This window comes from Panulirus ornatus, chromosome 50, assembly GCF_036320965.1.
Source record: "Panulirus ornatus isolate Po-2019 chromosome 50, ASM3632096v1, whole genome shotgun sequence".
Classification (NCBI taxonomy): Eukaryota; Metazoa; Arthropoda; class Malacostraca; order Decapoda; family Palinuridae; genus Panulirus; species Panulirus ornatus.
The window spans coordinates 15,750,300-15,773,480 of record NC_092273.1 but is presented as its reverse complement, the minus strand read 5'-3'; the positions used below and the strand labels follow the sequence as shown (position 1 = coordinate 15,773,480).

At 41.7% G+C, this 23,181-nt stretch overlaps 1 protein-coding gene across 7 annotated transcripts in view; it reads left to right on the top strand.

The window, feature by feature from the left end:
• The window catches only part of LOC139764642 (cyclin-dependent kinase inhibitor 3-like), a 1,341,657-nt gene that overhangs the window by 1,274,278 nt on the left and 44,198 nt on the right, over window positions 1–23,181 (top strand). The window contains exon 1 of one of the 7 annotated variants that reach the window (XM_071691494.1): window positions 15,777–15,894. The exons of 3 other annotated variants lie outside the window; for them this stretch is intronic. In XM_071691494.1, the coding sequence (XP_071547595.1) occupies window positions 15,847–15,894 (48 nt within the window). In that variant the 5' untranslated portion in view covers window positions 15,777–15,846. Of the gene's footprint in view, window positions 1–15,776; window positions 15,895–19,072; window positions 19,268–19,722; window positions 20,096–23,181 lie in introns of those variants that run through there. 3 more of the 7 variants (XM_071691498.1, XM_071691497.1, XM_071691496.1) reach the window with 3 other exon arrangements.

Sequence of the window (23,181 nt, the reverse complement as noted above, 5' to 3'; positions counted from 1 at the left end):
AATATCCTGAGTTGTGGGCAAAGTTTTGGGGTGATCATAACCCACAGGGCGTGTAGTGGCGTCAACAAAGACTCCACAAGTGGGGATTATGCACCCATGTGTGTCAGCGTATACGCAAACGTAGGGCTAGTGTATACACAACCAGAGTGTTAGCGTATAAGCAAGCAAAGCATGATTGTATATCAAGTGCAGTGTTATCATACGCAAGCAGCGAGTTTCAGTGTATATGCAAAGACAGTGTTAGCATATGCACAAGCGCAGTGTTGTATACGCAAGGATAGTGTTAGCTAATGCACAAGCCTAGTATTAGCATATACACAATCTTAGGATGCTAAATGTGAACCCATGAATGTGTGTAAAGGTGTCTCTAAAACTCAGGCCTTCCACGCACATCACTGCCCTGATGCTGAGCTGTGTGTCGGCGCTCCCTAGATGGCTTACCGTCTGCTCAAGCGAGGGCCTGGAGGAGATGAGGAACCATTATTAGTCTTGAGCCTTTCTTTATAGCCACAAATATAGGAGGTAGAGATTATTAGAAAACGGGCTTGAGGGACAGCAACAGCCTTGGGCCCTACCGTCGCTAGGTCCACCCGGAACTAAGACTCGAAGGGAATTTTTTTTTCTCTTTTTTTTTCCATAAATATTATCGTCTGCAGAGAGCAATGCCCGCAGATGCTTCTCCCATGGGAAGACTCACCTGCAGGATATATGGAGGAGATTGGAACTCATCCAGTCAGCACCAGTAATCAGTAATACTCGAATGGCTGTGGACGGTATCGAGAGCCTGTAACTCCATCAGGCAACAAAAGACAAGAAAGATGTACACAACCTGAACCGTAGGTAAGACTGTGGGATATTCATTACCTCAACTTTGGTTGCAGTGCCACGAAAGACACCAAGTCAAAATTCAAACCGGTCCAGAAATCATGAAATTTTCCGTCTTCGAACGTAAAAACGTCGCCGAAGAGAGTTGTTTCCAGTTCAATCCATTCGAACGCAGGGTTATCAACCCCCTCGTCCTCTGGCCTTCTTGGCGCGAAATAGGGTATCAGATGCACTTTGATCCTACATTTTTTGGACTTGAAGACTCTTGAAATGGTACCCATCTGTGTTGCAGGGGTTCCACAAGGTTTCCATTCCGTGGTGCCGGTACGTTTAGAATGATCCCGCCCCGTGGAACAGGTTGGTGGAACAGAGGCGTCATGTCCTGCTATCGTCCTGACGTGAGTTCCACGACTTCAGAGGAGGAAAAATAAAATCATTTTACGTCTTGTCCGCAGCTGATTCATACGTCCAGCAGGAGGAAGAAGAAACCTCCGCCTCCTTAACTGATGTGTGAAGGGACACTAGACCGTGTGTGTGTCCCCAAGACCTCTCCCCTTCAACGCCAACACAACACATTTTGTTTATTTCCTGGTGGAGGGAAGAACAGGTGGGTCTGATGATGCCTCTGGCTTCTTTTTAGCTCGGTGATGTTGGGGGATACGATGGCTGCTCGGATGTTTACCTACCTACCTTGGCAGCGGCTATGTCGAGGCTGTAGGTTATTAAGATACTCATTACGACTCAGGAACCTCATTAAAGGTCTTTTTTTGTTTTCATTACTTCACTGTCATTCTCGGGAGCCGTGATGACACGCACGACGTAAAGTGGTTGCCCGGAAAATGTGCGCTGACGTTATTACCGGTGTGTGTGTAGTGTTCATTAGCGCGGTACCCGGCTCTCTCAGTCATCGGATATGGAGCATCCATAATTAAGTTTATACCTTGCGTACAGATGTACCTTGGAAAAATGTTTTCATGTATATGTATGTATACATGGTTTCTGTGCATTATACATGACAGCTAGAGACTGAGTGTGAACGAATGTGGCCTTTTTTGTCTGTTTTCCTGGCGCTACCTCTCTGAAGCTGGGAGTAGCGATGCTATTTTCTGTGGGGCGGAGTAGCGACAGGAATGGATGAAGGCAAACAAGTATATATATATATATATATATATATATATATATATATATATATATATATATATATATATATATATATATATATATATATATATATGTGTGTGTGTGTGTGTGTGTATGTATGTATATATATATTTTATTCATTTTGCTTTGTCGCTGTCTCCCGCATTAGCGAGTTAGCGCAAGGAAACAGACGAAAGAATGGCCCAACCCACCCACATACACGTATATACATACTCGTCCACACACGGAAATATACATACCTATACATCTCAATGTACACATATATATACACACACAGACATATAAATATATACACACGTACATAATTCATACTTTCTGCCTTTATTCCCATCGCCACCTCGCCACACATGGAATAACAACCCCCTCCCCCCTCATGTGTGAGAGGTAGCGCTAGGAAAAGACAACAAAGGCCCCATCGTTCACAGTCTCTAGCTGTCATATAATAATGCACCGAAACCATGTGTGTGTGTGTGTGTGTGTGTGTGTGTGTGTGATAGAATATTTACTGACGACGAAATTAAAAGTTTACCAAAAAGGCAGAGCTAGCGCATAGCTCCTCTCGTATGAGAATTTAGGGTAACGGAAACGAGTCACGTTACGTTTTGCCAAATGTTATGCGTTGGATGGATAACTTGTATTTTTTTTTTTTTTCTTTTACTGACTGCTAGCAGTCCAATTATGGGTCAGGAGACAGTAGGAAATGACAGCTACTTGGGCCAGAGGAATGACACTCAACAGCAACTGTAGAGAAAGTGAGAGTACACCTACTTAAAAGTACCCAAGACAAGATTCTGTCAACATGGCTAGGCCAGCGCTTTGCGATGTATGGCATCTATGACGGATGCATTGACTCTCATCGCTATCACTTCCCTGGGTCTTTCTTGTTTTACAGAATCTTAGATTTTTTTTTACACCAGTGGCTCATATTGAGCCGTGGCATGAGCTGATGTGTATCTGGAGACGATAAGGATAGGCGGGTCTTGAAATTGTCTCCCACACAGATTCAACACCTCACTCCCACACAGGGAGTGTGAGGTAGGACACATTCCTCTGTACAAATTCGTAAGTGTTACTGAAGGATGATGGCAGATGTAAAGTTGTTGGTTCTTTCAAGCTTGCCTCGCGAATGCCTTGGAGAGATGACGCTACGAGTTTCGTCTGCCAGCCACAACAGACATCCAGGAAGTAACGGGCGTACTTGTTTATAGTCGTCTTGATGGACGTCGGTTGAGGTGAGAGGCGCAGTTGGGTTTTTTTTTTCTTTTTACAAGGACCAGACAAAAAAAAAAGATCCGTTTAATAAGTACCGTATATCACAGTGTCAGGAAATTATCTGAACTGAAGAATTCTTATGGAACCTGACGCTTTCCCTTGCCTGTCCGGAGCAGTAGGGTGGCCCAGCACTTACCTAGTAATAATCTCAGCTCCAAACTCTGTTCCCGTTGCGCAGTAGATCATTTTTCTGGTGATGATCAATCTAATTTCCCAGTGTCGATGAAGTTAGGCCCGCTGATTGCAGGTGACAGGCAGGAAGGAGGGAGGCAGGTTTAATCTCTCTTTGCTTCGAAGTTGGTTGCGCTTCACGCATGCGCGTGTGTTTACGGGTGCCGCTCTGCTCGCTGAGAAATCCGAAAAAAGAAAAAAAAGATACTGGATCTCTCCGCGTTAGATCCTTCGAGACTAGACGTGAAACACGGACGGACGGAGGAGACCCGCTGTGAACATATCATCATTCCTGAAAAGATTGAAACGATAAAAGCCTGGGAATTTGCTGTGTGACACACGGGCTTTGTCACGGGATTTGCAAACTCAAGGACAGGATTTCCACCTCTTTTTTTTTTTTTTACTTAGCAGGTCGTTGATCATTTGACCTTTTCCCAGTCCAGCCGCGCGCACACTGGTGTACTCAGTCCGCTAATTGACGGTGAAATGTGTGGAAAATTTCCACGATTTCTGGACCGAAATGTAGTGGCACACAAGTACACCTGTGTAGGGAGAGACTGGTTACAAATATAACAAAGAACTTGTACTTTTTTATTGTTTGTTGTATATTTGGGGTTCAGGCTTGATTGGAGATTATGAAAATGAGAGAGAGAGAGAGAGAGAGAGAGAGAGAGAGAGAGAGAGAGAGAGAGAGAGAGAGCGTTGAAGAGAATATGGATTGAATGAGTGGGTGAGAAAATAAGTGAGAGTGGGTGAGAGTGAGGAAGGGAGTGAGGGTAAGTAAGAGTGAATGAGAGAGTGGGGAGAAAGCTAACTGCTTGACATCCACTGTCTCACACACCAGTCACCATCAGCAATCCTTTTTCAGATTACCGGGCCGCCCAGGAACGGCCGCATAGGTTCGAATCCTGGGTGCGATAATCGGTCCACAGTCAACCCAGCTGTTCATCCTACCCAAGGGGTTGGTCGAGAAAATGCACCAGGCTTAGATTAGGATATTTTTTTTTTTTTTTTTTTTTTTTACTTTGTCGCTGTCTCCCGCGTTTGCGAGGTAGCGCAAGGAAACAGACGAAAGAAATGGCCCAACCCACCCCCATACACATGTATATACATACGTCCACACACGCAAATATACATACCTACACAGCTTTCCATGGTTTACCCCAGACGCTTCACATGCCTTGATTCAATCCACTGACAGCACGTCAACCCCGGTATACCACATCGCTGCAATTCACTCTATTCCTTGCCCTCCTTTCACCCTCCTGCATGTTCAGGCCCCGATCACACAAAATCTTTTTCACTCCATCTTTCCACCTCCAATTTGGTCTCCCTCTTCTCCTCGTTCCCTCCACCTCCGACACATATATTCTCTTGGTCAATCTTTCCTCACTCATTCTCTCCATGTGCCAGAACCATTTCAAAACACCCTCTTCTGCTCTCTCAACCACGCTCTTTTTATTTCCACACATCTCTCTTACCCTTACGTTACTTACTCGATCAAACCACCTCACACCACACATTGTCCTCAAACATCTCATTTCCAGCACATCCATCCTCCTGCGCACAACTCTATCCATAGCCCACGCCTCGCAACCATACAACATTGTTGGAACCACTATTCCTTCAAACATACCCATTTTTGCTTTCCGAGATAATGTTCTCGACTTCCACACATTCTTCAAGGCTCCCAGAATTTTCGCCCCCTCCCCCACCCTATGATCCACTTCCGCTTCCATGGTTCCATCCGCTGCCAGATCCACTCCCAGATATCTAAAACAATTCACTTCCTCCAGTTTTTCTCCATTCAAACTCACCTCCCAATTGACTTGACCCTCAACCCTACTGTACCTAATAACCTTGCTCTTATTCACATTTACTCTTAACTTTCTTCTTTCACACACTTTACCAAACTCAGTCACCAGCTTCTGCAGTTTCTCACATGAATCAGCCACCAGCGCTGTATCATCAGCGAACAACAACTGACTCACTTCCCAAGCTCTCTCATCCACAACAGACTTCATACTTGCCCCTCTTTCCAAAACTCTTGCATTCACCTCCCTAACAACCCCATCCATAAATTATATGGGAGGATATTGATTGAGAGGGTGAAGGCATGTACAGAGCATCAGATTGGGGAAGAGCAGTGTGGTTTCAGAAGTGGTAGAGGATGTGTGGATCAGGTGTTTGCTTTGAAGAATGTATGTGAGAAATACTTAGAAAAGCAAATGGATTTGTATGTAGCATTTATGGATCTGGAGAAGGCATATGATAGAGTTGATAGAGATGCTCTGTGGAAGGTATTAATAATATATGGTGTGGGAGGCAAGTTGTTAGAAGCAGTGAAAAGTTTTTATCGAGGATGTAAGGCATGTGTACGTGTAGGAAGAGAGGAAAGTGATTGGTTCTCAGTGAATGTAGGTTTGCGGCAGGGGTGTGTGATGTCTCCATGGTTGATTAATTTGTTTAGGATATATATATATATATATATATATATATATATATATATATATATATATATATATATATATATATATATATATATATATATATATATCCCTGGGGATAGGGGACAAAGAATACTTCCCACGTATTCCCTGCGTGTCGTAAAAGGCGACTAAAAGGGGAGGGAGCGGGGGGCTGGAAATCCTTCCCTCTCGTTTTTTTTTTTTTTTTTTTTTTTTTTTTAATTTTCCAAAAGAAGGAACAGAGAATTGGGCCAGGTGAGGGTATTCCCTCAAAGGCCCAGTCCTCTGTTCTTAACGCTACCTCGCTAATGCGGGAAATGGCGAACAGTTTGAAAGAAAGAAAAGAAGATATATATATATATATATATATATATATATATATATATATATGTATATATTTTTTTTTTTTTTTTTTTTTTTTTTTTTTGCTTTGTCGCTGTTTCCCGCGTTTGCGAGGTAGCGCAAGGAAACAGACGAAAGAAATGGCCCAACCCACCCCCATACACATGTATATACATACGTCCACACACGCAAATATACATACCTACACAGCTTTCCATGGTTTACCCCAGTCGCTTCACATGTTCAGGCCCCGATCACACAAAATCTTTTTCACTCCATCTTTCCACCTCCAATTTGGTCTCCCACTTCTCCTCGTTCCCTCCACCTCTGACGCATATATCCTCTTGGTCAATATTTCCTCACTCATTCTCTCCATGTGCCCAAACCATTTCAAAACACCCTCTTCTGCTCTCTCAACCACGCTCTTTTTATTTCCACACATCTCTCTTACCCTTACGTTACTTACTCGATCAAACCACCTCACACCACACATTGTCCTCAAACATCTCATTTCCAGCACATCCATCCTCCTGCGCACAACTCTATCCATAGCCCACGCCTCGCAACCATACAACATTGTTGGAACCACTATTCCTTCAAACGTACCCATCTTTGCTTTCCGAGATAATGTTCTCGACTTCCACACATTCTTCAAGGCTCCCAGGATTTTCGCCCCCTCCCCCACCCTATGATCCACTTCCGCTTCCATGGTTCCATCCGCTGCCAGATCCACTCCCAGATATCTAAAACAATTCACTTCCTCCAGTTTTTCTCCATTCAAACTTACCTCCCAGTTGACTTGACCCTCAACCCTACTGTACCTAATAACCTTGCTCTTATTCACATTTACTCTTAACTTTCTTCTTTCACACACTTTACCAAACTCAGTCACCAGCTTCTGCAGTTTCTCACATGAATCAGCCACCAGCGCTGTATCATCAGCGAACAACAACTGACTCACTTCCCAAGCTCTCTCATCCACAACAGACTTCATACTTGCCCCTCTTTCCAAAACTCTTGCATTCACCTCCCTAACAACCCCATCCATAGACAATTTAAACAACCATGGAGACATCACATACCCCTGCCGCAAACCTACATTCACTGAGAACCAATCACTTTCCTCTCTTCCTACACGTACACATGCCTTACATCCTCGATAAAAACTTTTCACTGCCATATAACCCTCCCATATAATTTACCAGGAATACTCAACAAACTTATACCTTTGTAATTTGAGCACTCACTCTTATCCCCTTTGCCTTTGTACAATGGCACTATGCACGCATTCCGCCAATCCTCAGGCACCTCACCATGAGTCATACATACATTAAATAACCTTACCAACCAGTCAATAATACAGTCACCCCCTTTTTTAATACATTCCACTGCAATACCATCCAAACCTGCTGCCTTGCCGGCTTTCATCTTCCGCAAAGCTTTTACTACCTCTTCTCTGTTTACCAAATCATTTTCCCTAACCCTCTCACTTTGCACACCACCTCGACCAAAACACCCTATATCTGCCACTCTATCATCAAACACATTCAACAAACCTTCAAAATACTCACTCCATCTCCTTCTCACATCACCACTACTTGTTATCACCTCCCCATTTGCGCCCTTCAATGAAGTTCCCATTTGCTCCCTTGTCTTACGCACTTTATTTACCTCCTTCCAGAACATCTTTTTATTCTCCCTAAAATTTAATGATACTCTCTCACCCCAACTCTCATTTGCCCTCTTTTTCACCTCTTGCACCTTTCTCTTGACCTCCTGTCTCTTTCTTTTATACATATCCCACTCATTTGCATTTTTCCCTGCAAAAATCGTCCAAATGCCTCTCTTCTCTTTCACTAATAATCTTACTTCTTCATCCCACCACTCACTACCCTTTCTAATCAACCCACCTCCCACTCTTCTCATGCCACAAGCATCTTTTGCGCAATCCATCACTGATTCCCTAAATACATCCCATTCCTCCCCCACTCCCCTTACTTCCATTGTTCTCACCTTTTTCCATTCTGTACTCAGTCTCTCCTGGTACTTCCTCACACAAGTCTCCTTCCCAAGCTTACTTACTCTCACCACCCTCTTCACCCCAACATTCACTCTTCTTTTCTGAAAACCCATACAAATCTTCACCCTAGCCTCCACAAGATAATGATCAGACATCCCTCCAGTTGCACCTCTCAGCACATTAACATCCAAAAGTCTCTCTTTCGCGCGCCTGTCAATTAACACGTAATCCAATAACGCTCTCTGGCCATCTCTCCTACTTACATACGTATACTTATGTATATCTCGCTTTTTAAACCAGGTATTCCCAATCACCAGTCCTTTTTCAGCACATAAATCTACAAGCTCTTCACCATTTCCATTTACAACTCTGAACACCCCATGTATACCAATTATTCCCTCAACTGCCACATTACTCACCTTTGCATTCAAATCACCCATCACTATAACCCGGTCTCGTGCATCAAAACCACTAACACACTCATTCAGCTGCTCCCAAAACACTTGCCTATCATGATCTTTCTTCTCATGCCCAGGTGCATATGCACCAATAATCACCCATCTCTCTCCATCAACTTTCAGTTTTACCCATATTAATCGAGAATTTACTTTCTTACATTCCATCACATACTGCCACAACTCCTGTTTCAGGAGTACTGCTACTCCTTCCCTTGCTCTTATCCTCTCACTAACCCCTGACTTTACTCCCAAGACATTCCCAAACCACTCTTCCCCTTTACCCTTGAGCTTCGTTTCACTCAGAGCCAAAACATCCAGGTTCCTTTCCTCAAACATACTACCTATCTCTCCTTTTTTCACATCTTGGTTACATCCACACACATTTAGACACCCCAGTCTGAGCCTTCGAGGAGGATGAGCACTCCCCGTGTGACTCCTTCTTCTGTTTCCCATTATAGAAAGTTAAAAATAAAAGGAGGGGAGGATTTCTGGCCCCCCGCTCCCGTCCCCTCTAGTCGCCTTCTACGACACGCGAGGAATGCGTGGGAAGTATTCTTTCACCCCTATCCCCAGGGATAATATATATATATATATATATATATATATATATATATATATATATATATATATATATATATATATATATATATACATACACATACATACGCACATACACACACACACACACACACACACACACGCAAACACACACACACATATACATATATATACATATGAAAAATGTAAGAAATAATTTAGGAAACTGAAACTTCTAGCTTGAAATGAAATGAAAAAATGAATGTCACATAATGGTTCAACCTCTGGCTATATATATATATATATATATATATATATATATATATATATATATATATATATACATAGCGTTATGGGGATTGCCTTGATTAGGGCCTCAGCTGCCCGTACTGTCTCAGCTAACATAAAAAAAGTATTACCGCTACCAGAATCCAGCTTTCCATACCATTGGCCCAAGGAAACTTTCATAACAGCTAGCAATTCCACTACAATCAACACTCCATCTTTCCGTTAGAACTATGATTACAGTGTACCGTATTGGCATTGATACTACCATCATTTTGTTAAACTCGATGTCACATTGTATGAATATTGCATGTAATATCCAGCGGTGTCCATTTTAATATTCAGGACTGGACTGAGTAACGGGGGAGTAGCGCCAGGAATGGATGAAGGCAAGCAAGTGTAAATATGTACATGTGTAGATATGTATGTCTTTGTATGTGTATGTTGATATGTATGTATATGGGCGTGTATATATATATATATATATATATATATATATATATATATATATATATATATATATATATATATATGTATATATATATATATATATATATATATATATATATATATATATATATATATATATATATATATATATGTGTGTGTGTGTGTGTGTGTGAGTTGGGTGGCGCATTCTTCGTCTGTTTCCTGGCTCTACCTCTCTGATCCGGTAAACAGCTATTGAGCATGTATATATATATATATATATATATATATATATATATATATATATATATATATATATATATATTCTTTTCTTTTCTTTTTTTGCTTTGTCGCTGTCTCCCGCGTTTGCGAGGTAGCGCAAGGAAACAGACGAAAGAAATGACCCAACCCACCCCCATACACTCGTATATACATACGTCCACACACGCAAATATACATACCTACACATCTTTCCATGGTTTACCCCAGACGCTTCACATACCCTGATTCAATCCACTGACAGCACGTCAACCCCGGTATACCACATCGATCCAATTCACTCTATTCCTTGCCCTCCTTTCACCCTCCTGCATGTTCAGGCCCCGATCACACAAAATCTTTTTCACTCCATCTTTCCACCTCCAATTTGGTCTCCCACTTCTCCTCGTTCCCTCCACCTCCGACACATAATAGTGAAATTGGAAAAAATGTAGCTTAGACATTGAAGCTTATTGATACAGTGGTTAAATTGATGAGAACTGCTATTGACGTTTGTGTAAATAAATTATACATTTCCCTTTTCCATAGCCAGAGGTTGAACCATTATGTGACATTCATTTTTTCATTTCATTTCAAGCTAGAACTTTCAGTTTTCTAAATTGTTTCTTACATTTTTCATATGTTTATATATGTATATGTGTGTGTGTGTGTGTATATGTGCGTATGTATGTGTGTATATATATATATTATCCCTGGGGATAGGGGTGAAAGAATACTTCCCACGCATTCCTCGCATGTCGTAGAAGGCGACTAGAGGGGACGGGAGTGGGGGGCCAGAAATCCTCCCCTCCTTGTACTTTTTGATTTTCTAAAATGGGAAACAGATATATATATATATATATATATATATATATATATATATATATATAGGAAGAGAGGAAAGTGATTGGTTCTCAGTGAATGTAGGTTTGCGGCAGGGGTGTGTGATGTCTCCATGGTTGTTTAATTTGTTTATGGATGGGGTTGTTAGGGAGGTGAATGCAAGAGTTTTGGAAAGAGGGGCAAGTATGAAGTCTGTTGGGGATGAGAGAGCTTGGGAAGTGAGTCAGTTGTTGTTCGCTGATGATACAGCGCTGGTGGCTGATTAATGTGAGAAACTGCAGAAGCTGGTGACTGAGTTTGGTTAAGTGTGTGAAAGAAGAAAGTTAAGAGTAAATGTGAATAAGAGGAAGGTTATTAGGTACAGTAAGGTTGAGGGTCAAGTCAATTGGGAGGTAAGTTTGAATGGAGAAAAACTGGAGGAAGTAAAGTGTTTTAGATATCTGGGAGTGGATCTGGCAGCGGATGGAACCATGGAAGCGGAAGTGGATCATAGGGTGGGGGAGGGGGGCGAAAATCCTGGGAGCCTTGAAGAATGTGGAAGTCGAGAACATTATCTCGGAAAGCAAAAATGTGTATGTTTGAAGGAATAGTGCTTCCAACAATGTTGTATGGTTGCGAGGCGTGGGCTATGGATAGAGTTGTGCGCAGGAGGATGGATGTGCTAGAAATGAGATGTTTGAGGACAATGTGTGGTGTGAGGTGGTTTGATCGAGTAAGTAATGTAAGGGTAAGAGAGATGTGTGGAAATAAAAAGAGCGTGGTTGAGAGAGCAGAAGAGGGTGTTTAGAAATGGTTTGGGCACATGGAGGGAATGAGTGAGGAAAGATTGACCAAGAGGATATATGTGTCGGAGGTGGAGGGAACAAGGAGAAGTGGGAGACCAAATTGGAGGTGGAAAGATGGAGTGAAAAAGATTTTGTGTGATCGGGGCCTGAACATGCAGGAGGGTGAAAGGAGGGCAAGGAATAGAGTGAATTGGATCGATGTGGTATACCGGGGTTGACGTGCTGTCAGTGGATTGAATCAGGGCATGTGAAGCGTCTTGGGTAAACCATGGAAAGCTGTGTAGGTATGTATATTTGCGTGTGTGGACGTATGTATATACATGTGTATGGGGGTGGGTTGGACCATTTCTTTCGTCTGTTTCCTTGCGCTACCTCGCAAACGCGGGAGACAGCGACAAAGCAAAAAAAAAAAAAATAAGTATATATATATATAAGATAATCAGCAGGTAGATAATTCAAATATATTTTTTCTGTTGTATAATTATATTTTATGTTACTCGTAGGTAATAAATATCTTGTTTCTAGTGAGGTGATAAGCATTTCAGAAAAAAGAATTACGCCATAGGCTAATCTACAGCAGATTTAAGCACTGTAAGCCTAGCTGAAACGTAGATTTAGGAGTTGATAGATGTACGAAAAGCCAAAGGTTTATGAAGTGACAGGTTTAGAACATCTAAAGGCATGTGATTTGCCGATTAGCATGTTTGTAGAAAATGACGAGACAGTATTTTCATGATATTTTGAATGTTTGCAGAGAAGTTAATCCTAGCCTCCGTAGAACTAAGGGTTTCGGTTCTACCTAGTTTTCAAACTTTGTTTACATCACCTTACGCCATTCACAAAAACACCCAGAACCAATGGCAATAAAGCTAGCAACACTCCATCAGTACTAGCACGGCCATCAGTTACCCTAGCACCATCACCAACATATTCCTCACTAAAAGTATCAGCGTCTCTCGACCAGGAACTAAGTCTGACATATCAGTTCTCCAATACCTGTGAAAGCTACAAGGAAATTTCCTTACCTTATACCCTCTCTGATATTGCAGGTTATGCTGAACATTTATCTCAAGTCAATAAGGAGTTCAGACAACTGGTAACACAGATATTGGGGAAAATTACGAAAAATTAAAAGACAAGGAAGCGCTGCTTGCGTAAGAAATCAATGTTTGATTTACCAACGGATAGGTTAGCTTGATCGAGGATTTGATAAGACTGCCCATGCCAAGCAAGCAAGCTGGTGAAGCAGCTGATATTAAGAAGGCTAGTACGTGTTGTAGTATAATTTCATTGTGCAAAAGCCATGTAGCCAACTTGGTATATTCATAATGCTGTCATGTTATGTACATCCGTTATGCCCCAATATGTTGTGGCAGCTGTGGTCGTTTTCCATTATTAGTACACAGCGATCTAGCCACCTGACTTAGCAGTTGGAAATATTTGCCTGAGTTACGTACCACTGGATTTCTTGAAAGGCTTACCTGAGTGGTACTGCACTTCCACCACCTGTTTGTGCCAGTTTCAGTAACGAGTCCACTTACACTACCGCAGTATGAGCATGTCTAGCGAAATCTCATTTACACACGAGTAATGAAGCTCCGGTGGGCTTGTTTTACTTGTCGTGTCTGTCTACTTAACTTCGTCTCCTGGCTGTTTTTTTTTTTTTTTTTTCGAGAGAAGAGGAATGTAAGAGAGGAATAGACTTCGTGAAAAGCAGTGGATGTAGTTGGTGACACAGTGACGACTTTTTGAAGACTGGAGATCAACTGCAGAAAAAAGTATTCAGGGGTTATATTCATAAGTGTACCGTATGGCTTGAGAATTTAGGTATCACGGTAGAAAAACTTTGAGTAGCCTCAAGGTACAGAAAAAATGAGGTTGCCAAATGTGATGGTAAACTTCCGAAATACTTTACGGGTGTAGACGTCATTATTCTGGTTTAGACTTTCGCCGTACAGAACACCAACGTCTGCCTTTTGCTGAAGTATATATCTTTACTGTAGAATGGAGCACCATGAAACCTGCCGTAGAGAAATACAAAAACATTCTAGATATTAATATGACTGAGAGTGAGGCAGAGTGTCTTGCATGGAAACAGATATGGATGAAAAAAAAAAGAAAAACATTATTGGAACTCTTCACGCTCGTTCCCGTTCTTGCTTGCTTGCCTGTGACAGCCGCCAAAAAAACAAAACGTGTCCTTTCGAAACTGTTCTCAATTCCATTCGCGACACCATGATAATCGAAGTTTGGAGTTGAACCGCTTTTTTAGGGAAACTTCTCTCTCACTACGAGGATTACCGACACAAACTATGCCTGACAAATTCAGACGCAGTGGCTCTCGTCCTATGGAATTCAAAATAATTCTTGAGTGTTTGGTTGTGTAAGTTAGCTAGAAATTCTATTCGTTTTAGAAGAGGTACGAATAATAATTCAATATTCTTTTGATATCTAAATATTGCTCTGTTCGGATTACTAAGATTTGTTTATATTTATATAGGTATAGTACAATAATCTGCCTTTAATTTCTTAATAATTGTCTGTAGTATGTACTTATATGCTATGTAATATTGTTGCAGAGAGGGGGGCTCAGTCCTCGCTAATGCGAGAAATGGCGAATGTGTATGAAAAAAGAAAATGGTCATGGCTGCTTGCCAACCTGCAATTTTTTTTCTACTTTCATCGGTTACTTATGTTTCTCTTTTTTTTTTTCAACCTCCTTAAGTCACATAACATGAGCTGTATTCGTTATATCTTACTGTAATTGCTGCATTTTATAAAATCTTATGTTTCTTTTTGTATCTGCTAATTTTGTCAGGTGGGTTGATATAGGCTAAGGCAATAAGATCAGAACCCATTGGGATCAGTAACCAATTACTTCTTTTTTCCCCCCCAAGTGTATCATGCCAAACATTAAAAGCCGATCATTCCATAATGCACAGATGTGTGGAGTTCCAAGTTTCGTTTCCAGTATTGTGTAGCAACGTGTTACTCCCCTCCATCTCGCAGATTGCCCTAGTATTGCATACTCCATGCTCAGGCCGTTGAGCAGTGTGGCTGTGTGTAGTGTGAAGCTTCTAGCATATCTGTGTTCATGGCCTTCCATTCTGCTTGGAAAGGATAGGGGACGCACACGGCGGCACAGAAGCTGTCATCCTCAGAATTGAAAATCCCTGTAACTTGTCTGACTTAATGACCCATGTGGCAGTCGGCAGACATTAATCTGTCTTGACCCCATTTTTTTCCAGCTATCTCTTACAGGGATGATGAGCGTAACATAGTTTGTGGTACATGATAATCGTATGTTATCCTTGTGACAAATGTCGATCAGATGTTTTATATCGTTTCCGAATCATTGATAGATAAATAGATAAGTATATACAAGTCCCCTTTCCCCTCATAGCATTACAGGAGAGTTTAAATCCACATGACCGCCACCGGTAGCCTAATATTCCAACATGAAGTTGGGATTGTATGACAAGGAGCCTGCCTCACACCACGCATCCCAGCGTCCAGCCCACCACCAGGAGAACACTTAGAGGGATACACATACAGTGATCCCTTCCTTCTCCACTAGGTTGACGAGTGATGAGGAGGAGCCGGCGGAGCCGTGTCCAGCACATCAACTTACTCCTGCAACAGAGAGAGAGAGAGAGAGAGAGAGAGAGAGAGAGAGAGAGAGAGAGAGAGCTCTGCTTGATCCTCCCTGATAATGGAGCAAACGCTCGTTAAGGATGTTACAGGCAGCATTGTTAGAGCAGCGATCGTAATTACAGAGTGAAGAGCGTCTGGCAGATCCATTCTCCCACTGAGTAGTTGGTAAGCGGCTTTCGTGACCTCACTGCCAAAAAGTAATTGCTCTCCAGATTGCCCCCATTGTACCCTTCAAGGTTGTGTTGGAGTTTGGGGCTGTACCAAGGCTGGCGAAGAGACACTGAGGTTCGCCCGATGTGAAGGAAGCTTCCTCCTCCATCTGCCGGAGTTAACACAACATGGCCATTCCCGAAGTGGAAAGCAGTTGGCATAAACATCGGATCAAGGTATGTCGGGCACAGAGCAAGGCATATGAGATGCATGTGTACTGTTCACTCCATTTCATATTGTTCACCAGCTCACCCCATTGGTATTGATTACCATATAGTGTTTCCCAAACTTTCTTTGGACGTGACTCAAACACACAATTTTTTTTTAGGCCTGGCCTGGCGACCCTCAGGCGGAAACATAGTTTCAGTGTGTCTTCATTGTGTTTTGTCCAATGAATTTTACTGAATTTTACTTTAATTTAATAATCAGCAAAGTTCGATGTTTCTTACGTCGATCGAAGAAAATGGAAGGCACAATTTCTTGCAAATGTAATTTGTTGCAAAATTAGGCGAGCAAAGAAAAACAAATTTTTGCCTGGCAACTATGACATTGCTTCATGAGTGAGCCCGGCCTTCTGACTATTAATTCTTGGCTTATAAATCTATAGTAAACAAAAGTTGTGGTTACCATGATGATGCTTTTCTGTGATCACACAAATGACAAGGCATTTGATCATTTCTTTCTTCAAATGGACTTCACGGCAAAGAATTTGAGAGGAAGAAAATATTTAGTATCTTAGTGGCTACCGTGATGTTCCTTTGTTTTGTGGGCGAGTTCTTCCAGATTCGGCTTCACGTTGGTAGATGGAACACAGCGCAAATCAAGCCGAGGATGCAGACGGTTCCTTGCTTTAGTCCTGATCGTCACAAGAGCCGAGAATCCTTGTTCATATGGTTGGAAAAGACAGAAAAGCCTTTTCAGCCCCACGAGTCAGAATAGGCTTATCCTTGAGTTGAGCTTAGAATTCAGTGTACCACTTCGGCTTCTTAGCAACAGGCAACACACAGTCGAAGGAAATGTTGTTTGAAGAGAGAGGGGAACGAAGTTGTCAGTCTACACACACGTTTCCAGCGAAGGTTCGTCAGTCGCACCTTAGGGATGTGTGACATTGTTTTCGTCTCGTTGCTTCAGGATATCGAGGCCCTAACGTGACATCAGAACAGAGATTTGGTTATATGGACAGACGAAGACATGGAATACGACATGTACGGTAAGATATACAACACAATCTATTGGAATGTCTGAAGGTAGAGATATTGCTGTCATGGACCCTGGACACGTTCCCAGATGTTGAGATAAACATGAAAAGTCCACGTACTTGAACTTTTAAACAAACAAAGAGAACTACCAGCGTGTGCCGGAGTAAATAACAAGTAGCCATCTAACAGAACCGTAGCTTGCTTCCGCAAGATTTCCCGTGGTAAGAAAAGATGGCATAACACATGCAAACTTCTGTACTGTGACGTTTCCTTTTTGTTTTACCTGAACAAGACTACCTCTCAGGGGACTGGAGAGCTACGAGATTAGGTTTTCTGTTGTTTCCCGTGGAGGAGTCCCACAAGGGACTTCGCTGCAATATCAGCAACTGGACGGCGAGTTGTTTTGCGATACCCCACCAGCAGAGCGGAGGTGTCGTCGCTGTGGACGACTCGAGAACTCTCTCTCTTGTGCCGAATCCAGTGGTCGAGCCAGATCAGACGTCGTCGCCTGGTAAAGTGTATTTGCTCTGCAGGAGTCGCTGGTCAATACAACCGATACTCCTGCGGCATCTGTCACCCACGAATAAAAGCATATCTTACACATCGGCTCCCTCGTATCTTCCAGCCGTCAACGCTGCATAGATGCAGTCAGCACCCGACTGCTTTAATGTGCCCACGCCTTCTGTCGTCTGCCGGTAAAGAGATGGCTTGAGAGCACTTCATTTTTCTCTTAGGGACCAGACTTGGAGCGATGTCAGTATTTCTTTGGCCTCAACGTAATTCATATATCCGGAGATGAACTCATTATATACACTCGGTGAAACCTAGTCTACATCCGGAGATGAAATTATATACACTCGGTGAAACCTAGTCTACATCCGGAGATGAAATTATATACACTCGGTGAAACCTAGTCTACATCCGGAGATGAAATTATATACACCCGGTGAAACCTATTCTACATCCGGGGATGAACTCATATACACTCGGTGAAACCTAGTCTACATCCGGATGTGAACTCATTATATACACTCGGTGAAACCTAGTCTACATCCGGAGATGAACTCATTATACACTCGGTGAAACCTAGTCTACATCCGGAGATGAAATCATACTTTCTGTGAAACTTAGTAGTTAGAGGGAGCACGTTTAACCAGTTGTTGAAGGTACAGTTACCAATACTTAGCCGAATGGCTCGTGTTAGGATCAACTTCATTATAGGTTCCAGGAGTAACTGGTGCAGAACTGTGCCCCATCCACGAATTCATTCGTCGCGTGAATAGATTTTTGTACATACTAGGATACTTAAAGCTTTATTCAAGAGAAATCAAACATTTTTGATGACTGAAAAAAGAAGTGATGAATAGCTGTGCAGTTACATTTACCCGTACATGAAGTATAGTTTTTAAAGATTTACAAATTTTTCATCAAAACATGTATTACAATCGGTCTGCAATATAATATTAGCCATTTTAAAAAGCATGATTGCATTTAGCATAGTTTCACTTTACTTTCATTTTCTCTCATGTTTTGATTAGAAGAAAACTTGAAAATTTGTGGATTTTGCCGTTTGGGATTTTTATTTTTTTAAGATGTACAAATTACGAATAGCAGAGATGAGATCATTCGTCTTATGAATCAAAACGAAATCAGATTATTCTTAAGAAAAGGAGTATTCTTATATATCAAATGAATATTCACGACATCAATTCATGTCGGTTTCTTTAATATTCTCATAAAAAGGTAGAAATTTGAAAGTTGTTATACAGTTGTCAGCTCCGAGAATGCTAATTAAAATACGTTATAATACAATTAATGAATATGGTGGGGATTACCTACTGACATTTGTAAACCTTCATTGATGATGTCAATCTTCTGAGGCATTGCCCTGAAAAGTACTGATATATTGTGGTCAAACTCAGATGCTGTGACCCAAATCCAACTTGAATAGCCTCAGGTTTAGTATCTCATGGATAATATAATCGATATGTTACTGTGCACATTATTTGCCTATTGATATAACGCGATGGTCAAAATATAGAGGTACTGTAAGAGTCTTTAACCCTTGTGGGGGCATAGAAGGAACAGCTGATGGGTGTGCACAGAAAACGCATGTTTACCAACATGGCCGACGGATGACAACGTGTACACATCTTGTTTCACACACGTAACGGTACTTGCACCAGTAATGGGTGCGCCGTGATTCTTAAAACGTTGTTTAAAGATGAGCGCACGCGCAGGAAATTAATGGGGAGGCAAGAGGTGTCTTTCACTCTTCTAAAAGATTATCTGGAGACTAGAATCACCGCCTCCACTTGTGCCTAACCCAAACCCCTGTTCCAACGCAACTGTAAGTGATACACAGCATAGTATAAGCTGCCACAGCAATAGATTTGTAATAAATCTACAACCTTCAAAAAACTTTAAAAAAAAAAAGTCATCCTCGGTGCCAGTACGTGCTGTATTGAGCATATGGCATTGGAGTTACACACGTTTCATCAGTATTACGAGTTCAGGTTTATTTCCGTATATTTTCATATCTTTAGAACCACAAGTCATCTCATATCTTTGGTTATTATTCAGTTTTCTGTTCATCTCATCTTCAAATGTTTGTTAAACGAAATTGGGCCATTGTGTTCTCGTATAAATCTCAGCCAGAACCAGGATTTTAGGTACTAGTATCCCAAATGTAATGCTTAGAAATATTGGGTGTTAATAGATAGTATTAGTGATATTGTGTACAAAGGAATGGATGAGAAATGTGTGTATTTAGCTTTGAATTTCCAATTTCTTATACATAATCTCCCTGGAAGAGAGAGATGGGCGGCATCGATCAGCTGCTTTTGGCACTTAAGGTTGTTGACGTTTTGTGTACTGTTTACACTGAAAGCTTCCTGGAAACTCAGGTTTGAGTTACCCTTTACCGGAGGGCAAACCGAAATAAAGGGGATAGATGCAGTAGTCGGAGACAAACTTTTGAGTGAAATACCCAACGAAAAGGGCGAGACTTCGCTGAGAAACGAGAGGATCTGGCATGAAGTGAAACTGACCTTTGAGTCATATGCGGTCCATGATATTTATGTAAATATATTGACGTTTGAGGCAACAGTTAAGGCTTATCGTACACAAAGACTTGCACATCAAGTTCATTTTGATATTTTGAAGTGAGGTAACTAAGGTTTGTTTTTAGATAAACATCGCCATTTGTTCTTTTAATATAAGTTGATTATTCATGTTCCCGGACTCTGTCTACTCGAGGTTACACTCGAGTCACCTTTAGCAAGACTGTGTCTTTATGTGTCTTTGAGAGTACAGTCTTGTTACTGGACTTATCACTCCAGAGGAGTCCACCTGTTCCTGCAAAAAAAAAAAAAAAAAAGCACACCCTTATCCTACAGGAGCCTTTGGGAAAGAAAATCATGGCTAACCCCGTGTCTTTTTTTTAAGAAACTGATCCTGGGATAATTATATCTGATGGAAGCCACATGTATAGTCTAATGTGCTGTACTACAATGATAACAGTGATGTAAGGGTTGGGCATCTTAGTCATCAGGGACACATGATAAAGTTCTAGTTAAGAGGCACCACATGAATAACATGGATATTTCTGGTATATTTTGACAATAATATTGAAAATTAAGATCTCAGCTGCTGTTGGAAATTAGGAGTGGTTTCCATTGGTGCTGTTGATTTTTTGTAACTGTTTCACCTACTTTCTTTGTAACCCCACATTTTCCCTAGTCTTCATAGCATTCCCCCCCTGCTGTCTATCTCTCTGACACCTGTGTCAATTGGAACTCCCTCAAAGGGGGTGGCCTCGCCAACTCTCCATAACTGAAAAATTCCAGTCCTGCTTCTTAGCCTTTATTCCTCACCCTTAACAGGCCACTGGCAGCGGGCAAGTCTAGCACAGTGTTTGCAGAGGCTCCTATCAAATGCTACTTATGAGTACTTCTATCTAATGCTCCTACCTACTGCTTCTACCTAGTGTTTCTACACTTTAATCCTGTCTAAATGGTCCTACCTACTACTTCTTATTCTGCCTCTACCATTTTACCAAAAGGCAGGGATAGCAGGAAAATCCAGAGTTACAAAGAATGAGCTGCATGAGTTAAGTGTTGTCAAGATAAGATAAAGATACCCCTAATTGGTCATTACTAATCTAATTCAACATTATTAATTATAAAGAGTCCAGTGATATACATTACCAATTATGAAGATATTTTTTTTTATTATACTTTGTCGCTGTCTCCCGCGTTTGCGAGGTAGCGCAAGGAAACAGACGAAAGAAATGGCCCAACCCCCCCCCCATACACATGTATATACATACGTCCACACACGCAAATATACATACCTACACAGCTTTCCATGGTTTACCCCAGACGCCTCACATGCCCTGATTCAATCCACTGACAGCACGTCAACCCCGGTATACCACATCGCTCCAATTCACTCTATTCCTTGCCCTCCTTTCACCCTCCTGCACGTTCAGGCCCCAATCACACAAAATCTTTTTCACTCCATCTTTCCACCTCCAATTTGGTCTCCCTCTTCTCCTTGTTCCCTCCACCTCCGACACATATATCCTCTTGGTCAATCTTTCCTCACTCATCCTCTCCATGTTCCCAAACCACTTCAAAACACCCTCTTCTGCTCTCTCAACCACGCTCTTTTTATTTCCACACATCTCTCTTACCCTTACGTTACTCACTCGATCAAACCACCTCACACCACACATTGTCCTCAAACATCTCATTTCCAGCACATCCATCCTCCTGCGCACAACTCTATCCATAGCCCACGCCTTGCAACCATACAACATTGTTGGAACCACTATTCCTTCAAACATACCCATTTTTGCTTTCCGAGATAATGTTCTCGACTTCCACACATTCTTCAAGGCCCCCAGGATTTTCGCCCCCTCCCCCACCCTATGATCCACTTCCGCTTCCATGGTTCCATCCGCTGCCAGATCCACTCCCAGATATCTAAAACACTTCACTTCCTCCAGTTTTTCTCCATTCAAACTCACCTCCCAATTGACTTGACCCTCAACCCTACTGTACCTAATAACCTTGCTGTTATTCACATTTCCTCTTAACTTTCTTCTTTCACGCTCTTTTCCAAACTCAGTCACCAGCTTCTGCAGTTTCTCACATGAATCAGCCACCAGTGCTGTATCATCAGCGAACAACAACTGACTCACTTCCCAAGCTCTTTCATCCCCAACAGACTTCATACTTGCCCCTCTTTCCAAAACTCTTGCATTTACCTCCCTAACAACCCCATCCATAAACAAATTAAATAACCATGGAGACATCACACACCCCTGCCGCAAACCTACATTCACTGAGAACCAATCACTTTCCTCTCTTCCTACACGTACACATGCCTTACATCCTCGATAAAAACTTTTCACTGCTTCTAACAACTTGCCTCCCACACCATATATTCTTAATACCTTCCACAGAGCATCTCTATCAACTCTATCATATGCCTTCTCCAGATCCATAAATGCTACATACAAATCCATTTGCTTTTCTAAGTATTTCTCACATACATTCTTCAAAGCAAACACCTGATCCACACATCCTCTACCACTTCTGAAACCACACTGCTCTTCCCCAATCTGATGCTCTGTACATGCCTTCACCCTCTCAATCAATACCCTCCCATATAATTTACCAGGAATACTCAACAAACTTATACCTCTGTAATTTGAGCACTCACTCTTATCCCCTTTGCCTTTGTACAATGGCACTATGCACGCATTCCGCCAATCCTCAGGCACCTCACCATGAGTCATACATACATTAAATAACCTTACCAACCAGTCAACAATACAGTCACCCCCTTTTTTAATAAATTCCACTGCAATACCATCCAAACCAATTATGAAGAGTCCAGTGATATACATTTCTTTCAGATCCATGAGTTATGTCTGGTGCCTCCCAAATTAGAATTTTGTTAATGGATATTGCCTCATGGGTTGTGCTTGGTACCAGTTGGTAGAAAGAATGAGAAGCACTGTTGGGATATTATCTTGTAATTCAACAAAGCCTATCATGACATTGATTATCCCAAGTTAAACATGCTGAAAATCTTATACTATTATGTATGAAATTTTGATCATGCTGTGTGAAACACTAGTCACTTTGTAAAACTTTACCAAAACATCTTAGCCTGACTAAATTAAGATTCTGGTTTTCTTCACTAGATGTGTTGAAAACTGGAAAGCCTTAACCTAAAGTGGGTTAGATTCAT